The 20,065-nt window shown below is 45.7% G+C and overlaps 1 protein-coding gene across 2 annotated transcripts in view; it reads left to right on the top strand.

Annotated features, from left to right (window-relative positions):
* LOC129698888 (sperm-associated antigen 16 protein) overlaps positions 1-20,065 on the top strand; it is a 705,663-nt gene that overhangs the window by 385,015 nt on the left and 300,583 nt on the right. For both annotated transcript variants that reach the window (XM_055638281.1, XM_055638282.1), the window contains exon 14: positions 12,743-12,869. In XM_055638281.1, the coding sequence (XP_055494256.1) occupies positions 12,743-12,869 (127 nt within the window). The remainder of the gene's footprint in view (positions 1-12,742; positions 12,870-20,065) is intronic.

A 20,065-nucleotide genomic window follows, 5' to 3' on the forward strand; every position in this document is an offset into this window, starting at 1 on the left:
CCTCTACAACATTGTGGACATTGGACTTTGTATATGGAACTGATGCACTACAATGCTGAGAACTATATTTTACACTCTGTATATATCCCTTTGCTCTATTGTAGTTGTGTTTGTACTGATGATAACTACAGTATGTATGGTTTTTCTGATCTGTTTGGATAGCATGCAAAATAAAGCTTTTCAATATACCTCGGTACATGTGACAATAATAAATGTAAACCTACACTTCATGCGTTTTTACGAATATAGTCAAGGACCACCTACATCCCAGTTATTCCCCCTTCTCCCCTCTCCTATCGGTTGAAGATGCAAAAGCTTGAAGGCACATATTACCTGGTGCAAGAACTGCTTATTCCTCATTGTTACCAAATTTTTGAATGGTCACCTGATACGCTGAGGATGTAGTCTTGATCTCACAATCAACCTCATTGCAGCCCTTGCATTTATTTTTTTTGTGCATCCCCTGATGCTGTAAAATTATATTCTACACTCTGTTTCATCCTCCAACCTCATCTATTGCATCTGCTGCTCTAGATGTCAGCTGCTCTACATCAGTGTGACCAAGCATGGGCTTGGTGATCGCTTCGCCTAACACCTCCGCTCGGTTCGCAATAACCAACCTAATCTCCCAGTGGCTCACCTCTTCAACTCCCCCTCCCATTACAAATCTGACCTTTCTGTCCTGGGCCTCGTCTATGGCCAGAGTGAGGCCCACCATAAATTGGAGGAGCAGCACCTCATATTTCGCTTGGGCAGTTTACACCTCAGCGGTATGAACATTGACTTCTCCAATCTCAGGAAATGCCTGCTTTCTCCGCCCCTTCCCAGCTCTCCCTCAGCCCACTGTCTCCGCCTCTTCCTGTCTTCTTCCCGCTCCCCCCATCCTCATATCAGTCTGAAAAAGGGTCTCGACCCGAAACGTCGCCTACTTCCTTTGCTCCATAGATGCCGCCTCACACGCTGAGTTTCTCCAGCATTCTTGTCTACCTTTTCTTTTTGCATTATCTGTTATTCTCATGTATGTATTGATTGTACCCATGTATGGTTTGACTGGACTGGAAACCACACAGATGTTCACCGTATCTCAGTATATGTGACAATAAAATGTGAGCATCCCAGATTACTTAAGGAAGTAGCTCCAGAAATAATGGATGCATTAGTAATAATCTTTCAAAACTCTTTAGATTCTGGAGTAGTTCCTGAAGATTGGCGGGTAGCAAACGCAACCCCACTTTTTAAGAAGGGAGGGAGAGAGAAAATGGGGAATTACAGACCAGTTAGTCTAACATCGGTAGTGGGGAAACTGCTAGAGTCAGTTATTAAAGATGGGATAGCAGCACATTTGGAAAGTGGTGAAATCATTGGACAAAGTCAGCATGGATTTATGAAAGGTAAATCATGTCTGACGAATCTTATAGAATTTTTCGAGGATGTAACCAGTATCGTGGATAGGGGAGAACCAGTGGATGTGGTGTATCTGGACTTCCAGAAGGCTTTCGACAAGGTCCCACATAAGAGATTAGTTTACAAACTTAAAGCACACAGCATTGGGGGTTCAGTATTGATGTGGATAGAGAACTGGCTGGCAAACAGGAAGCAAAGAGTAGGAGTAAACGGGTCCTTTTCACAATGGCAAGCAGTGACTAGTGGGGTACCGCAAGGCTCAGTGCTGGGACCCCAGCTATTTACAATATATATTAATGATCTGGATGAGGGAATTGAAGGCAATATCTCCAAGTTTGTGGATGACACTAAGCTGGGGGGCAGTGTTAGCTGTGAGGAGGATGCTAGGAGACTGCAAGGTGACTTGGATAGGCTGGGTGAGTGGGCAAATGTTTGGCAGATGCAGTATAATGTGGATAAATGTGAGGTTATCCATTTTGGTGGCAAAAACGGGAAAGCAGACTATTATCTAAATGGTGGCCGATTGGGAAAGGGGGAGATGCAGCGAGACCTGGGTGTCATGGTACACCAGTCATTGAAGGTAGGCATGCAGGTGCAGCAGGCAGTAAAGAAAGCGAATGGTATGTTAGCTTTCATAGCAAAAGGATTTGAGTATAGGAGCAGGGAGGTTCTACTGCAGTTGTACAGGGTCTTGGTGAGACCACACCTGGAGTATTGCGTACAGTTTTGGTCTCCAAATCTGAGGAAGGACATTATTGCCATAGAGGGAGTGCAGAAACGGTTCACCAGACTGATTCCTGGGAATGTCAGGACTGTCTAATGAAGAAAGACTGGATAGACGTGGTTTATACTCTCTAGAATTTAGGAGATTGAGAGGGGATCTTATAGAAACTTACAAAATTCTTAAGGGGTTGGACAGGCTAGATGCAGGAAGATTGTTCCCGATGTTGGGGAAGTCCAGGACAAGGGGTCACAGCTTAAGGATAAGGGGGAAATCCTTTAAAACCGAGATGAGAAGAACTTTTTTTCACACAGAGAGTGGTGAATCTCTGGAACTCTCTGCCACAAAGGGTAGTTGAGGCCAGTTCATTGGCTATTTTTAAGAGGGAGTTAGATGTGGCCCTTGTGGCTAAGGGGATCAGGGGGTATGGAGAGAAGGCAGGTACGGGTTTTTGAGTTGGATGATCAGCCATGATCATATTGAATGGTGGTGCAGGCTCAAAGGGCCGAATGGCCTACTCCTGCACCTAATTTCTATGTTTCTATGTTTCTAAAACAAATAGCAATGCAAATACCAACCTTTCCTCAAAATATTGGATTGGAGTATAAAAACAGCGCGGGGCTTGCTTCTATAGAGGCCCCGGGAGCCGTTGGTGCGAGGTGGAGTTACCTGGAGCTGTGAGTATACCCAAATCTGCAACGTTCCATCTCACTTCCAGAGAAGGAGTCTGGTGGAAGCCTCTGATTGGTCGAACGGATTAGAGGAAGCAGCTGATTGGTTTGTATCCCGGGTAAGGCTTTATTGTATTCGGATAAGGGGGAGAATGAGGACCAGGGCAGTTTACTGTTCTGGATGTCAGATGTAGGAGGTCATGGAGTCTGAGTGCCCTCCAGACGTCCACATCTGCGCCAGGTGCAACGAGATGGGGCTCCTAAGGGACCATGTTAGGAACCTGGAGCAGCAACTCGATGACCTCTGTCTGCTCAAGGAGAGTGAGGAGGTCATAGAAAGGAGTTACAGGGAGGTGGTCACTCCAAGACCACGGGAGACAGAAAACTGGGTCACAGTTAGGAAGGGCAATGGGCAGAGGCAGGGACTGGTGAGTACCCCGGTGGCTGTACACCTTGAAAATAAGTACTCATGTTTGAGTAATGGTGGGAGAGACAGCCTACCTGGGGGCAGCGACAGCGGCCGGGCCTCTGGCACAAAGACCGGTCCTGTTGCTCAGAAGGGTAAGGAAAAGAAGAGGAGGGCAATTGTAATAGGGGACTCTATAGTCAGGGGGTTGGATAGGCAATTCTGTGGACGCAGACAGGAGACCCGGATGGTAGTTTGCTTCCCTGGTGCCAGGGTCAGGGATGTGTCTGAACGTGTCCAAGAAATCCAGAAATGGGAGGGAGAGGAGCCTGAGGTTGTGGTACATATAGGTACAAACGACATAGGTTAAAAAAAGAGAAGAGGTCCTGAAAGAAGAATTTAGGGAGTTAGGTAGAGAGTTAAGGAGAAGGACTGCAAAGGTAACAATCTCAGGATTACTGCCTGTGCCACGCGACAGTGAGAGTAGGAATGGAGCAAGGTGGAGGATAAATGAGTGGATGAGGGACTGGTGCAGTGGGTATCGATTCAAGTTTCTGGATCATTGGGACCTCTTTTGGGGAAGGTGCGACCTGTACAGAAAGGACGGGTTGCACTTGAACTCGAGGGGGACCAATATCCTGGCGGGGAGATTTGCAAAGGCTACTGGGGAGACTTTAAACTAGTATGGTTGGGGAGAGGGACTCAAATTGGGAAAGCTAGCAGTCAGTGTGTGAGGCAGGAGGCAGAGAATGGTAGCACTCTGACCCAAAATGTAGGGGAGAGAGAAGAACAATACAATAAACAGAGAATAAGAGAGGGTGGGTTTCTTAAATGTGTATATTTTAATGCTAGGAGTATTGTAAGAAAGGTGGATGAACTTAGAGCTTGGACTGACACCTGGAAGTATGATGTTGTGGCGATCAGTGAAACATGGTTGCAGGAGGGCTGTGATTAGAAACTAAATATTCCAGGATTTCGTTGTTCAGGTTTGATAGAAATGGAGGGGCAAGAGGTGGAGGTGTTGCATTGCTTATCAGGGAAGATATTACAGTAGTGCTTTAACAGGATAGATTAGAGGGCTCGTCTAGGGAGGCTATTTGGGTGGAACTGAGAAATGGGAAAGGGGTAGCAACACTTATAGGGGTGTATTATAGACCGCCAAATGGGGAGCGAGAATTGGAAGAGCAAATATGTAAGGAGATTGCAGATATTAGTAGTAAGCACAAGGTAGTGATTGTGGGAGATTTCAATTTTCCACACATAGACTGGGAAACACATTCTGTAAATGGGCTGGATGGGTCGGAGTTTCTAAAATGTGTGCAGGATAGTTTTTTGCAGCAAAACATAGAAGTACCTACTAGAGAAGGGGCGGTGCTGGACCTCCTGTTAGGAAATGAGACGGGTCAGGTGGCAGAGGTATGCGTTGGGGAACAGTTCGGGTCCAGTGATCACAATACCATTAGTTTCAATATAATTATGGAGAGGGTCAGAACTGGACCTAGGGTTGAGATTTTTGATTGGAGAAAGGCTAACTTTGAGGAGATGCGAAAGGATTTAAAAGGAGTAAATTGGGACAGTTTGTTTTATGGGAAAGATGTGGAAGAGAAATGGAATACATTTCAAGGTGAAATTTTAAGAGTACAGAATCTTTATGTCCCTGTTCAGTTGAAAGGAAATAGTAAAAATTGGAAAGAGCCATGGTTTTCAAGGGAAATTGGACACGGTTCGGAAAAAGAGAAAGATCTACAATAATTATAGGCAGCATGGAGTAAATGAGGTGCTTGAGGAGTATAAAGAATGTAAAAAGTATCTTAAGAAATAAATTAGAAAAGCTAAAAGAAGATATGAGGTTGCTTTGGCAAGTAAGGTGGAAGTAAGTCCAAAGGGTTTCTACAGCTATATTAATAGCAAAAGGATAACGAGGGATAAAATTGGTCCATTAGAGAGTCAGAGTGGACAGCTATCTGCAGAGCCAAAAGAGATGGGGGAGATATTGAACAATTTATTTTCTTCGGTATTCACCAAGGAGAAGGATATTGAATTATGTGAGGTAAGGGAAACAAGTAGAGTAGCTATGGAAACTATGAGATTCAAAGAAGAGGAAGTACTGACACTTTTGAGAAATATAAAAGTGGATAAGTCTCCAGGTCCGGACAGGATATTCCCTAGGATATTGAGGGAAGTTAGTGTAGAAATAGCAGGGGCTATGACAGAAATATTTCAAATGTCATTAGAAATGGGAATAGTACCGGAGGATTGGCATACTGCGCATGTTGTTCCATTGTTTAAAAATGGGTCTAAGAGTAAACCTAGCAATTATAGACCTGTTAGTTTGACTTCAGTGGTGGGCAAATTAATGGAAAGGATACTTAGAGATAATATACATAAGCATCTGGATAAACAGGGTCTGATTAGGAACAGTCAACATGGATTTGTGGCTGGAAGGTCATGTTTGACTAATCTTCTTGAATTTTTTGAAGAGGTTACTCGCGAAATTGATGAGGGTAAAGCAGTGGATGTTGTATATATGGACTTCAGTAAGGCTTTTGACAAGATTCCTCACGGAAGCTTGGTTAAGAAGGCTCAATGGTTGGGTATTAATGGTGGAGTAGCAAGATGGATTCAACAGTGGCTGAATGGGAGATGCCAGAGAGTAATGGTGGATGGTTGTTTGTCAGGTTGGAGGCCAGTGACTAGTGGGGTGCCACAGGGATCTGTGTTGGGTCCACTGTTGTTTGTCATGTACATCAATGATCTGGATGATGGTGTGGTAAATTGGATTAGTAAGTATGCAGATGATACTAAGATAGGTGGGGTTGTGGATAATGAAGTAGATTTTCAAAGTCTACATTCATGCCAGTTGGAAGAGTGGGCTGAAAGATGGCAGATGTAGTTTAATGCTGATAAGTGTGAGGTGCTACATCTTGGCAGGACAAATCAAAATAGGACGTACATGGTAAATGGTAGGGAATTGAAGAATGCAGGTGAACAGAGGGATCTTGGAATAACTGTGCACAGTTCCCTGAAAGTGGAATCTCATGTAGATAGGGTGGTAAAGAAAGCTTTTGGTGTGCTGGCCTTAATAAATAAGGGAATTGAGAAAAGAAGTTGGGATGTAATGTAAAAATTGTACAAGGCATTGGTGAGGACAATGCTGGAGTATGGTGTACAATTTTGGTCGCTAATTATAGGAAGGATGTCAACAAAATAGAGAGAGTACAGAGGAGATTTACTAGAATGTTGCCTGGGTTTCAGCAACTAAGTTACAGAGAAAGGTTGAACAAGTTAGGTCTTTATTCTTTGGCGAGCAGAAGGTTAAGGGGGGACTTGATAGAGGTCTTTAAAATGATGAGAGAGATAGACAGAGTTGACGTGGATAAGCTTTTCCCACTGAGAGTAGGGAAGATTCAAACAAGGGGACATGACTTGAGAATTAAGGGACAGAAGTTTAGGGGTAACATGAGGGGGAACTTCTTTACTCAGTGAGTGGTGGCTGTGTGGAATGAGCTTCCAGTGAAGGTGGTGGAGGCAGGTTCGTTTTCATAATTTAAAAATAAATTGGATAGTTATATGGATGGGAAAGGAATGGAGGGTTATGGTCTGAGCGCAGGTAGATGGGACTAGGGGAGAATACGTGTTCGGCACAGACTAGAAGGGTCGAGATGGCCTGTTTCCATGCTGTAATTGTTATATGGTTATATGGTTTTGGGAATAATACAGAAGGTACAGGATCAGTTCATTCCAAAGAGGAAGATAGATTCCAAGGAGAGTAAGGGAAGACTGTGGCTGACAAGGGAAGTCAGGGACAGTATAAAAATAAAAGAGAAGACGTACAACATAGCAAAGATGAGTGGGAAGCCAGAGGATTGGGTAAGGTTTAAAGAGCAACAGAAGATAACTAAAAAGGCAATACGGGAAGAAAAGATGAGGTGCAAAGGTAAGCTAGACAAGAATATAAAGGAGGATAGTAAAGGCTTCTTTAGGTATGTGAAGAGGAAAAAGTTAGTTAAGACCAAAGCTGGACCCTTGAAGGCTGAAAAGGGTGAATTTATTTGGGGAACAGTTACTTTTGATCTGTGTTCACTAAGTAGGACACAAACAAACTTGCTGATGTACTAGTCGCCAGAGGATTTGAGGTGACGGAGGAACTGAAGGAAATCCACATTAGGCAGGAAATTGTGTTGGGTAGACTGATGGGACAGAAGGCTGATACATCCCCAGGGCCTGATGTTCTGCATCCCAGTGTACTTTAGGAAGTGGCTCTAGAAATTGTGGATGCATTGGTGATCATTTTCCAATGTTTTATAGATTCAGGATCAGTTTATGTGGATTGGAGGAGAGCTAATGTTATCCCACTTATTAAGAAAGGTTGAAGAGAGAAAACAGGGAATTATAGACCAGTTAGCCTGACATCGGTGGTGGGGAAGATGCTGGAGTCAATCATAAAAGATGAAATAGTGGCACATTTGGATAGCAGTAACAGGATCGGTCCGAGACAGCATGGATTTACAAAGGGGAAATCATGCTCGATTAAACTTCTGGAATTTTATGAGGATATAACTAGGAAAATGGACATGGGTGAGCCAGTGGATATAGTGTACCTGGACTTTCAGAAAGCATTGATAAGGTCCCACATAGGATACCGGTGGGCAAAATTAGGGCACATGGTATTGGGGGTAGAGTGCTGACATGGATAGAAAATTGGTTGGCAGACAGTAAACAAAGAGTAGGGATTAACGGGTCCCTTTCAGAATGGCAGGCAGTGATTAGTGGGGTACCGCAAGGCTCGGTGCTGGGACCACAGCTATTTACAATATATATTAATGATTTAGATGAAGGTATTACAAGTAACATTAGCAAATTTGCAGATGCACAAAGCTGGGGGGCAGTGTGAACTGTGAGGAGGATGCTATGAAAATGCAGGGTGACTTGGACAGGTTGGGTGAGTGGACAGATGCATGGCAGATGCAGTTTAATGTGGACAGATGTGAGGTTATCCACTTTGGTAGCAAAAACAGGAAGGCAGATTATTATCTAAATGGTGCCAAGTTGGGAAAAAGGGGAAGTACAATGGGATCTGAGGGTCCTTGTTCATCAGTCAATGAAAGTAAGCATGCAGGTACAGCAGGCAGTGAAGAAAGCGAATGGCATGTTGGCCTTCATAACAAGAGGAGTTCAGTAGAGGAGTAAAGAGGTCCTTCTGCAGTTGTACAGGGTGCTACTGAGTCCACAACTGGAGTATTATGTGCATTTTTGGCCTCCACATTTGAGGAAGGACATTCTTGATTTTGAGGGTGTGCAGCGTAGGTTCACAAGGTTAATTCACGGCATGGCGGGACTGTCATATGCTGAAAGAATGGAGCAGCTGGGCTTGTATACTCTGGAATTTAGAAGGATGAGAGGGTATCCTATTGAGACATATAAGATTATTAAGGGTTTGGACACGCTAGAGGCAGGAAACGTGTTCCCGATGTTGGGGGAGTCCAGAACCAGGGGGCCACAGTTTAAGAATAAGGAGTAAGTCATTTAGAATGGAGATGAGGAAACACTTTTTCACACAGACAGCTGTGAGTCTGAGGAATTCTCTGCCTCAGGAGGTGGTGGAGGCCGGTTCTCTGGATACTTTCAACAGAGAGCTAGATAGGGCTCTTAAAGATAGCGGTCAGGGGATATGGGGAGAAGGCAGGAACGGGGTACTGATTGTGGATGATTAGCCATGATCACATTGAATGGCGGTGCTGGCTCGAAGGGCCAAATGGCCTAATCCTGCACCCATTGTCTATTGTCTATTGTTGTATTCCAGTGGCAGGGTGCTGTCACAAATCATGCTCCAACTGCAAACAGAAAAGTATGCTCAACATCTCCAGAGCATAACATTGACATTTCCAGCAGCTCTATGGCATGGAGAACACCTTGTAGCCCTGACATTTATCAGTGAATGAATGGCCTAATCACTAAGCCCATACAAAGAGCAACTTCCATAGAAATGTGCACAACGTTAATTTATGTCATATTGACCTGTTTGACTGCCTGCTTTGTCAATACTATGCATATAAATTTCTAAGCTCTAATTTATAAAGAGTTATCTGACTACAAAAGCTGTGGAAAAGACCACAGAATTTGTGAAATGGACCACAAAGGCTGTGCAATGAATAGGGAGCCAAGATTCAACCAGGATTCCTGCTCTTATTATCCAATAATTTTCACGAGAAATTAAAAAAAAATGACGTGTATTTATTCACTTCTTCGTCTACCTGAGGACATCACAATATCTTTAATTTTGTAATGTTGAAAGCGTGTGAACAATTTTCACACCAATAACCATGCTTAAACAGAAATGTAAGAATTGCCAAACCACCTTATTAAAGAGATTTTTTTTGTTGAAATAAATACTGGCCACACCAATTGATAGAATTCCCTTGCTCAAGAAAGCAATGTGGGACTGAAAGTGTCAGTCTGTAGTTTGCACTCAGGCCTCTAGAATGGGATTTAGTCACTAATCTACAACTGACAAATGAGGTATGATGTAACAAAGGTTATAGATGATGAATTGTGATAAATCGGTACTTGGTTGAAATAATGGAGGAGCTTCCCTGAATGGATCTGAAATGATGTATTGCTTTAAGAAAGGGGAAAGAAAAATGGTATTTTGCACTGTGTCATTGCTTGGATTTAATTTATTCAGTAAAGAAAATACATGCGTGTACTCATTTGACCTACCATTGTTGGCCTATTATGTTCTGCAAATACTTATAATCAAATGATTTTTAACACAGCAGGGAAAAGGTATGAAAGATATTTCTGAGGTGTTATGTCATTTCATCTTGCACAATAGACATAAATAATGAATGTTCTCTTTTCAAGATCAGCAAAAAAATGCAAATAAAAACTATGTGCTGGTTTAAAATATAAATGTATTTCAGATTATCAATTGTATCCTGAGAGGGAAAGTACAAAACATTTGCTTGTCAAAATACATTTTGATTCATAACAATCCACAGCCACACTATAGTTATAACAAAATATAGTAATTTGGATTCATGAAATTGTAATTCTACACAGCAATTATAATCAAACGTTCAAAAAACTCTGATGAGTTTGTCCTAATAGACCAAGCACAACATGGGCCCCATTGCTTCGTAAAAGATTTTCATTGGTAAAAAAAAGTAAAATATTTCATCTATCTTCAGTCAACGAGAGAGGTAAATCTTGTCAGCGTCCAAATGGAAACTAATACAATTGCTAATACAAATTTTTTTCTTTTGACTTGGTAATACGTGTGATATATAATTTACTTACAACTTACGCCTTCTCATTTATCAGACAATTTTTTTTGAGAAACACTTCACAGTTGAACTTTCAAAGGCATCACTACAAACACTGCTTAAGTGACAAAATGAACACCTTATGATGTCTTGTCTCTGATCAAGAGTTATTTTAAATCCAAACCAAGACAGTGATATTAATTTTTTATACACTCCAGTCATAATAGGTTGATGAGGTCAAAGCCGTAGACATTGTCTATGTGGACTTCAGCAAGGCACCTCGAACACAAGGGGAGCTATGTGAGGATGCTTTTCATTGACTTTAGCTCCGCTTTCAATACTATCATCCCCAGCAGACTGGTCACCAAACTCATGGATTTAGGACTCTCCCAACCCATCTGCCTCTGGATCAAGGACTTTCTGTCTAACCGCCCCCAGACCGTCAGATTGGGCCATCACCTCTCCACCCCTATCACACTCAGCACTGGCTCCCCACAGGGTTGTGGGTTGAGCCCACTCCTCTACGCCCTCTACACCCACGATTGTGCCCCCGCCCACTCCACCAACACCATCGTCAAGTTTGCGGACGACACGACTGTGGTTGGACGTATCTCAGGAGGAGATGAGACAGCCTACAGGGAGGAAGTCCAAAGACAGCGTGGTGTTCAGACAACAACCTCATCCTAAACGCCACAAAAACAAAGGAAATTATCATAGACTTTCGTAAGAACAATGCAGCCCTCAAACCCCTATTCATAAATGGGGATCGTGTGGAAAGGGTCTCAGACTTCAGATTCCTGGGCACACAAATTACGGAGGATCTCTCCTGGACTACAAACACCACCACAGCAGTCAAGAAGGCCCAGCAGCGACTCTACTTTCTGAGGATCCTCAGGAAAAACAACCTGGAGGAGAAGCTGCTGGTGTCCTTCTACCGCTGCTCCATCGAGAGTGTGCTGGCGTACTGTATAACCACATGGTATGCCAGCTGCTCTGCAGCGGACAGGAGAGCCCTTCAAGGGGTCATCAACACCGCATAAAAAATCACTGGCTGCCCACTGCCCTCCCTGAAGGACATCTTCAGCTATCGCTGCCTTGGCAGGACAGCCAACATCCTAAAGGACACTTCCCACCCTGGACACAACCTGTTCCACCTGCTGCCCTCTGGCAGACGGTACAGGTCTTTCAAAACTCGCACAAACAGACTCAGAGACAGCTTCTACCCCATAGCCATACGTGAACTTAATAATGCAAAATAAGAAATAACACTCACATTCAACTGAATGGCTCTACCTCAGCTGCTATTGTTATTTATCTGTAATTTTTTATTTTTTTTATTATATGTATGTATTTTTACCTTATCTTATATATTTAAACTGCTCTTGTGAATCGCAATGTGGGATTGACTTTTAAATTTTGTTGCACCATGTGCAATGACAATAAAGAGATTCATTCATTCATTCATTCATTCATTCAAACATTCATTCATTCACATGGTAAGCAGATCTGGAAGGTTAGATCGCATAAAATCCAGCGAGAGCTAATGGACTGGCTCGAAAATTAGCTTCATGAAAGAAAGCTAGGCAGGCTAGGATTTTATTCCTTGGAATGCAGGAGACTGATAGAGGTGTATAAGATCACATGGGGAATAGTTAGGGCGAGTCTTTCACTCATAGGAGAATCAAGAACCAGAGAACACAGGTTTAAGGTGAGAGGCGAAGGATGTGATATGAACCTGAGGGGGATCTTTTTCACATGGGTATATGGGTGGGTATATGGAATGAGGTGCCAGAGGGGGCACTTGAGTCAGTACTATAACAACATTTAAAAGACATTTGGACAGGTACATGAATAGGACAGGTTTAGGGGATATGTGCCAAACACGGGCAGGTGGGATTAATGCTGATGGGGTACCTTAAGTTGGGCCGAAGAACTTGTTTATGTGCTGTATGACTCGATGACTATGTAATAGCATATGTGTGACAAGAAACCTGTTTCTGTTAAACTTAAACAAGGCAACATCGTATGTATAATCTTCATCTTCAGATGTGGAAAATAATAGCAAGAAATTAGACTCAAGTATTTAGTAAAAGGAAAAGAGCGAGTGACCTAATGCCCTGACCAACTTGAGCAAAGCTCAGTTTGAATCCAGTTAGTCAGTTTCATGGTCAATCTTATTTTTAATACCTAGCACTTCCAGTTATGGAAAATCCTTTAGAGTGTGGTTCTACATATACCTGATGGATATCTAACAAATGTTTCTACTTTTTTCCAGTGAGAGATGCAGACAGATACTACGAGGTCATGTTGATTCTGTGAACAGCGTGGAGTTTCTTCCGTTCTCTAACACATTGCTCACAAGCGCAGCGGACAAGACGCTCTCTCTTTGGGATGCTAGGACGGTAAACAGAATTTGTTTTCAATTACTCATATGCTTTAATAAGTTACTGACTTGGCCTAAGATGTTTTGAGCTTCATGTTAATGCAGAGGGCTCCAAACTTTTCAGCATGAGGGCCACATTATGTATTTGGCACATTTTTGCAGGCTGTAGGAAAAAATAAAGAAATGTCTGATTTGCTGTATGGACTCGATCTTGGAGAGAATATTCCAGTTCCGATGCGCAAACAGGGGTAGTGAATAGACAAGGTAGCCGATGGCATCCGTGAGCTTTGAATGGACTTTGGTCACTCACGTTTTCTCTGAATCGGAGATAGAGATGGCGAGAAAGCAAAGGAAAGTCGGGGCTCGAGCAAAAGGAAAGTGGGAGCTGGTTGGTAACTGGCAGTGAGGGAGATGAAGTGTTAAAGCGTTAAAGCGATGGAGCAGGAAGCAGCACCAATACAGACATATGTACCTGAGAGAGAGGTGAGAGAAGGGTCTGGCGGCGACTGAAACAAGGAATGATCTATGTATTCTACAGAGAGAGAGAGACAGAGCCTGAGCTCAACAGGCTCCCACCTGGAACTGGGAATTCGGTTTGAACCCATCCTTCCAAAGATCCATTCCGAAGAAAACAAATCTGTTGTGTAGAGAGCAAATGCTGCAAACACGCTACAAATTCTCTGAGTCGCTGGAATTTAGGACCAGAGGGAGCCCGGAGCTCAGAGGTTTCTGCGGACCAGATAAAATCTCGTGGGGGGCCGGATGTGACCCGCGGGTCATACTTTGGAGACCCCTGTGTTAATGGCAGGGAAGCTATTGGAGAGGATTCTTTGTGATAAGATTTACTGCCATTGAGAAGAGAATGGGCTAATTAGGGACAGTCAGCATGGCTTAGCAAGCAGCAGGCCATGTCCTACTAATTTCATCAAGCTTTTTTTTTGAGGAGGTGATGAAGGTGATTGATGATGGTAAGATCGTGAATATTGTCTCCATAAATTTAGTAAGGCATTTGATAAAGTACCCCACTGGTAGCCTGATGCAGAGCATCCTGATGAATGGGATTCACGGTGACTGTCGTATTGATTCAGAACTGGCTTCCTCGTAGAAGATGGAAGGTTGTGCTGAAAGGATGTTACCAGTGGAGTTTTGCAAGGATCTGTGCTGAGATCTTTGTTCTTTGTGATATGTATAAATGACTTGCACAAACATGTAGATGGGTTGGTTTGTAAATTTACAGATTACACCAAGATTACTGACATAACAGACAGTGAGGAAGGCTGTCAAAGTATACAGCAAGATTATAGATACAGTAATGGGCAGGGAAATGGCAGGTGGAGTTTAATCCAAACAAGTGTGAGCTATTGCACTTTAGGATGTTGAATGTATTCAGTTAATGGCAACACCCTTAATAGCACTGATGTACAGATGGATTTTGAAAGTGGCAATCCAAGTAGATTGAGTAGATAAAGAAGGCATATGTTCTGCTTGTCTTCATTGGTTGAGGCATTAAGCATAAGACTCAGGAAGTGATGATGCAACTCTATAAGACTGGTTAGACCACATTTGTAGTCTTGCATGAAGTTCTGGTTGCCCCGTTAGAAAAGCGATGTGGAGGCCAGGAAGTGCAGAAGAGGTTTATCAACATACTGTTTTGATTAGGGGTATTAGCTACAAGAAGATGTTGGACAAACTTAATTGTTTTCTCTGGAATTGCAGAGGTTGAGGGAAGATATGGAAGAACTACCGGTATATAAATTATGGGAAGCCGAGATAGGTTAGACAGTCAGAACCTTTATGGGTGAAAATGCTAAAGAAATTAGAGCCTATTTTGAAGGTGAGAGAAGCATATTTTATAATTTAAAGGTGGTGTGCAGGACAAGTTTTTCACACAGAGGGTGGTAGATGCCTGGAATGTGGTACCAGGGGTGGTCCTGGAGGCGGATACAACAGTGGCATTTAAGAAGCTTTTAGATAGGCACATGGAAATGGAGGGATATGGATCACATGCAGACAAATGAGATTAATATGGCGGCATCATTTCAGCACAGGCATTGGGGGACAAAGGGATGTGCTGAATTATTCTATGTTCCTTGCTATTTTTCACAACCTCCACACTCTCCTTCATTTGATCTTATCTAAAAATTCTTCTGTTTCCTTCTCCCTGGTTTATTTATTTAAGTAGGATGCACTTATGGGCCTGTCCCACTTAGGCGATTTTTCAGGCGACTGTCAAGTTGCCGGCAGTCGCCTGATAAAATGGCTGCTGGCACGGCGACTGTCAGAGTGGAACACACACACATCGCTTCCTTCACCAGCCCGTTATGCAGGCAGGGGACAGGGCAAGCGGGGGAAGTGTTGTCTGAGTGAAACTCATATGGTGCAAAGCCAAGGTGATACAGACCATGTACCGTAAGGCCTTTAAAGGGGGGAGAGGGGGGAGAGGAGGGGAGAGAGGGGGGAGAATGGGGAGAAGCGGGAGAAGGAGTGGAGACTTTTAAGAAGCCAGACAACTTTTAAGAAGCCAGAGATACACGGCTGTGAAGCTCGGCGAACATTGAGCATTACCCCCGGTCGGGTAACTACTGCTTTCATTTTTTTCCCCAGTGTACGGAAAGTCCTTTAAAGAGGGGGGAGAAGCGGGGGGGGGGGGGGGGGGGGAGAAGGGGGGCAGGAGAGGGGGGGGGGGGGGTGCGAAGGGAGGTGAGAGAGGGGGGGGGGGGGGAGAAAGGAGTGGAGCCAACTTTTAAGAAGCCGGAGATACATGGCTGTGAAGCTTGGCGGACATTAACATTACCTGTTGGTTATCCTTGGTTCTGAAAACTACTGCTTACGTTTTTTTCCCAATGAGCCAATGAAATTCACCGGTCAGCACCGGCTACAACCTACGAGAACCTAAGAGAACGTTCGACCTCCTGGCAACCCACTCGGACTTCCTGGCGACCCACGAGAATTCTCGCTACCCTCCATGGCAGCATCATTCTGGTCGCCGCTAATTTTTCAACATTTTTGAAAAACGGTCAACATTTTGAAAAATTCACGGCGACCGTAATGAAGCCGCGGCTAGTTCCCAGAATTCAGGAACTCCTCGCGACCATGAAGACGACTCCCCAGCAACCATCCGCGAACATGTGACGACCATGTGGCGACTGCATAGTATCCTGCAGTCACCTAAAAAGTTGCCTAAGTGGGACAGGCCCATTAGTTGGAGTTTAGTTAGCTTTAGTGTCAAGTTGCCAACCAATCTTCCTTCATTAGAAAAGCCATCCATGGGATTATTTTTCCTAACATTTTTATTTCATTTTTTAAAGAATTTTAATGAAATGTAAAATTAGGTAGAATTTTGTCTCGCATAAATGCATTGAAAGTTTAGGCCACGGTACTTAATCACCGACTGTTCTCTGTAACCTATTCGTTTTGTTTCATTTATTCATACATAATTCATGATACACAATTTTTATGTTCTTTAATTCTAACAATTTACTTACTAATTAATGGTGCTCTCTCAAGGAATGTTGCCTGTTAAAGTATTGCTACTATAATAATGATCCTCTGGGAAAAAATAAACACCTATAGTGTTTTATAGTACCTATAGAAACTATTCTACAATCTACGGTCAATGTTAACTTGTTCGTCAGCATTCCTCCAAAACTTTTTTGTACCTTATTTGTCACATGTACAGAGGCGCTGTGAAATTCATTTTTGTATACAGTTCAGTGCAAGTATCACTATACCTCTTCGATAAGCATCTCAGATACATCTGAGGCAGTGTCCAATTCTTTATATCCTTCCTCTCCCCCTTCTGCTTGTAGATTAGGGTAATGCTGCCCTTCCTCATGGAGTCTGACATGCTGCCTGCTAGAAGCATGTCGTTGTACATTTCCAGCAGGTCCGGGCCCACCCAGTCCCACAGAGCCGAGTACAACTCGGCCGGTAAGCCATCGCTTCCGGGAGTTTTACTCGAGTCAAAGGAGCGGATGGAGCCAGTCAGCTCCTCTAGGGTCAGTGGTTGGTCCAGACTCTCCCGCTTGCTGTCCTCCAAGACCTCCGTGATAGAGGACAGGAAGTTCTGGGAGGCGGTGCTGTCTGTGGCCTTTCTGTCATACAAATCTGTGTAAAAGGATGTGCAGACCCTCAGCATGTCTGTCTGCGAGGATGCTACCGAGCCGTCCTCCTCCCTAAGGCTGTTGATCACAGAGCTCCCCCTGTGAACCTTATGGAAGAAGAAACGTGAGCACGTCTCATCCTGCTCCACATGGCGGACCCTAGATCGGAAGATGATCTTGGAGGATTCAGAGGTAAAGAGCCGAGCTTGCCGGTCCTTCACCTCTCTAAGTTCCTCCCTCACATCCACCCCCCTCGACTGCAGAAGGAGCAGTTGTTGCAAATCTGTCTGGAGTTGGCACAATTCCCTCTGACTCTGTCTTGCTTTCTGAACCCCTTTGGCTATGAAGAACCTCTTAATGTTCTCCTTGGTTGCTTCCCACCAGAGTGTCGGGGAGTCAAAGAGGGGCCTCACCGTTCTCCAACATGCGTAGTCCCTCTTTAGCTCCTCAACGTTCTCTGGGGTCAACAGCTTCACGTTTAACTTCCACGTCCCTCTGCCTGCCTTCCGGTCCTCCTGTAGGTGACAGGAAGCCTGAAGGAGGCAGTGGTCAGAGAAGAACACCGGCGTGAGGTCGGTGTGTCTCACCGTGACGGCTTTCGTGGTGAAGACGAAGTCTATCCGGGATCGGGCTAAACCGTCCGATCTCGACCAGGTGAACCGCGGCTGGGACCCGCCTGCAGGGTCGCTGAAGGCGTCGTGCAGCTTTGCGTCTTTTACCGTTTCCATCAGGAACTTGGACTTGCTGTCCAGTCTGTTGTTGGCACTGCTGGATCGTCCAGCCGCATCAATGATGCAGTTGAAGTCACCGGCCAGAACGAGCTGCCGGGACGTGGCCAACAGCACTGGGAGCTGCTGGAGAACGGCCAGCCGCTCGCTCCGCATGGGTGGGGCATACACATTTATCAGCCGGAGCGGAGAACCACGGTACATAACATCCACCACGAGGAGACGCCCCGCAACCACCTCCCTGACCTCAGTGATGGCGAAGTTCCCTCCCCACAGCAAGATCCCCAGGCCGGAAGCACGACAGTCATTGCCCCCCGACCACACCGACAGTCCGTGGGGCCACCATCGCGACCACCTCCGATAGCAGCGGAGGTGTGGCAACCCGCACTCCTGAAGAAAAGTCACATCTGCCTTGACCTTGGCCAGGTACTGTAAGGCATTAACACATCGCGCAGTGCTCTTCACACTGCGCACGTTTAAGGATGCCAGTTTCAGCTCCATTAGAGTCACTGACCATTTTCATGTTCCCTCATGCCCACCGCTTCAGTGAATTGGCGCACCTTTCCTGGGCTCAGGTACCCGGCCTCCTCAACGAGTTGGGTTTCCCGTGTCGTAACCAGAGGTGTCGTTGGGGGGGGGGCTGCTCGTTTTACCCCCTTCTGGGTGCGCCGCTTCCCCCATCTCTCGTGGCTGGGGCACGGTGACAAACTTACTGCTCCCGGTTGCCCGGAGCTGGGGCCCATTGGCCGCTGCACTGCTCCCAGTTGCCCGGAGCTGGGGCCCTCCCAGTTGCCCAGAGCTGGGGCCCATCGGCCTCTACAATGCTCCCGGTTTCCCGGAGCTGGGGCCCAAGGGCCACTGCACTGCTCCCGATGCCCTGGAGCTTGGCCCCATCGACTACTGCGATGATCCCGGTCTCCAGCGCCTGGGGCCCAACGGCTGCAGTACTGCTCCCGATGTCCTGGGGCTGGAGCCCCTCGACCGCTGCTCTGCTCCCGATGTCCTGGGGCTGGAGCCCCTCGACCGCTGCTCTGCTCCCGATGTCCTGGGGCTGGAGCCCCTCGACCGCTGCTCTGTACCCGATGTCCTGGGGCTGGGACCCCTCGACCGCTGCTCTGCTCTCAGTCTCCTGGTGCTGGTGGACAATCGGCATGGACCTTCTCCTTGCCTCCCCGGTTTTCTTCTTGTGGGGTTTCCCGTTCGCCTCATCCTCCTGACGAGGAGAGGTTGCTGCCTTCCGTCAGGGAGAGAGACCGTTTTTTGGGGTTTTTTTTGGGCTTTCCAACCCCTTCTGGCCTCTGCTCCTTGTGACCCTTCTGGGGTTTTCCGTGTTTCACCATCGTCCAATTCTGCTCTCCCCCCTCCTCCTCCATCGACTCCCTCCTGGGCTTGGTGCTGGAGTTCTTCTGGCACTTGAGGGCTCGAGGTGGTTGGGCTGTCCCTATCCCTGTTTCCCCTTTTTGCTGGGGGCTTGGCAGTGGTAGTGGGTGTCTCACCTGCCCTGGGGGTGCTGGAAACCGCCCCTCTTGTTGCCTGTGCGTATGAGCAGGCTCTTTTTGGGCAGGCCCTGTAAAGGTGGCCTCCCTCCCCACATAGGTTGCAGTTCTTGCTGGCCTGACAGTCTTTGGTCTCGTGGCCCACCGTTTTGCAGTTTTTGCAGACCACTGCAGTGCATTGGGCCACCACATGCCCAGGTTTGTTACATTTGCTGCCGCACGTAACTCAGATACCCTCTGTTCCCTCCAATTGCAAAAACCGAGGGAGGGTGGAGGAGAGCTCCTTCGTTTCCCACCCTCAGCTTTACCTTGACCTGCCGCTTGCTCGTCCAAATCCCATGCAGGTCCTTCACGTCCACGCAGTTCCCTGCTCCGTCGACGTAGCGAGCAAGGAAGGTGAGGACATCCACTACGGGCACATATGGGTTGAACATGTGCACCGTGATCATCCTTTCTTTTTGGTTTGGGAGGGTGAAGAGCGGCTGTACTTTCAGCAAGGACATCGGGGTCCAGGGAAAGTAGGGAAGCGCTGTCTGAAATTCACACCCGCGATGAAGAGAAATGTAAAAGACGGCTGCACTGTGAATGGTAAGTCCTTTAGAGGGGGGGAGGGGTGGTGAGAGAAGGGGAGAGAGGGGGAGAGAAGGGGAGAGAAGGGGAGAGAAGGGGAGAGAGAAGGGGAGAGAAGGGGAGAGAAGGGGAGAAGGGGAGAGAAGGGAAGAGAAGGGAAGAGAAGGGAAGAGAAGGGAAGAGAAGGGGAGAGGAAGGGGCGGAGAAAGGGATGAGAAGGAGTGGAGACACTTTTAAGAAGTATAATAAAGTTTAGCGGGCATTTTACCTACCGGTCGGTTTTCTTTGGTCCTGAAAACTCCAATGAGCCAATCAAAA

This window comes from Leucoraja erinacea, chromosome 7, assembly GCF_028641065.1.
Source record: "Leucoraja erinacea ecotype New England chromosome 7, Leri_hhj_1, whole genome shotgun sequence".
Lineage (NCBI taxonomy): Eukaryota > Metazoa > Chordata > Chondrichthyes > Rajiformes > Rajidae > Leucoraja > Leucoraja erinaceus.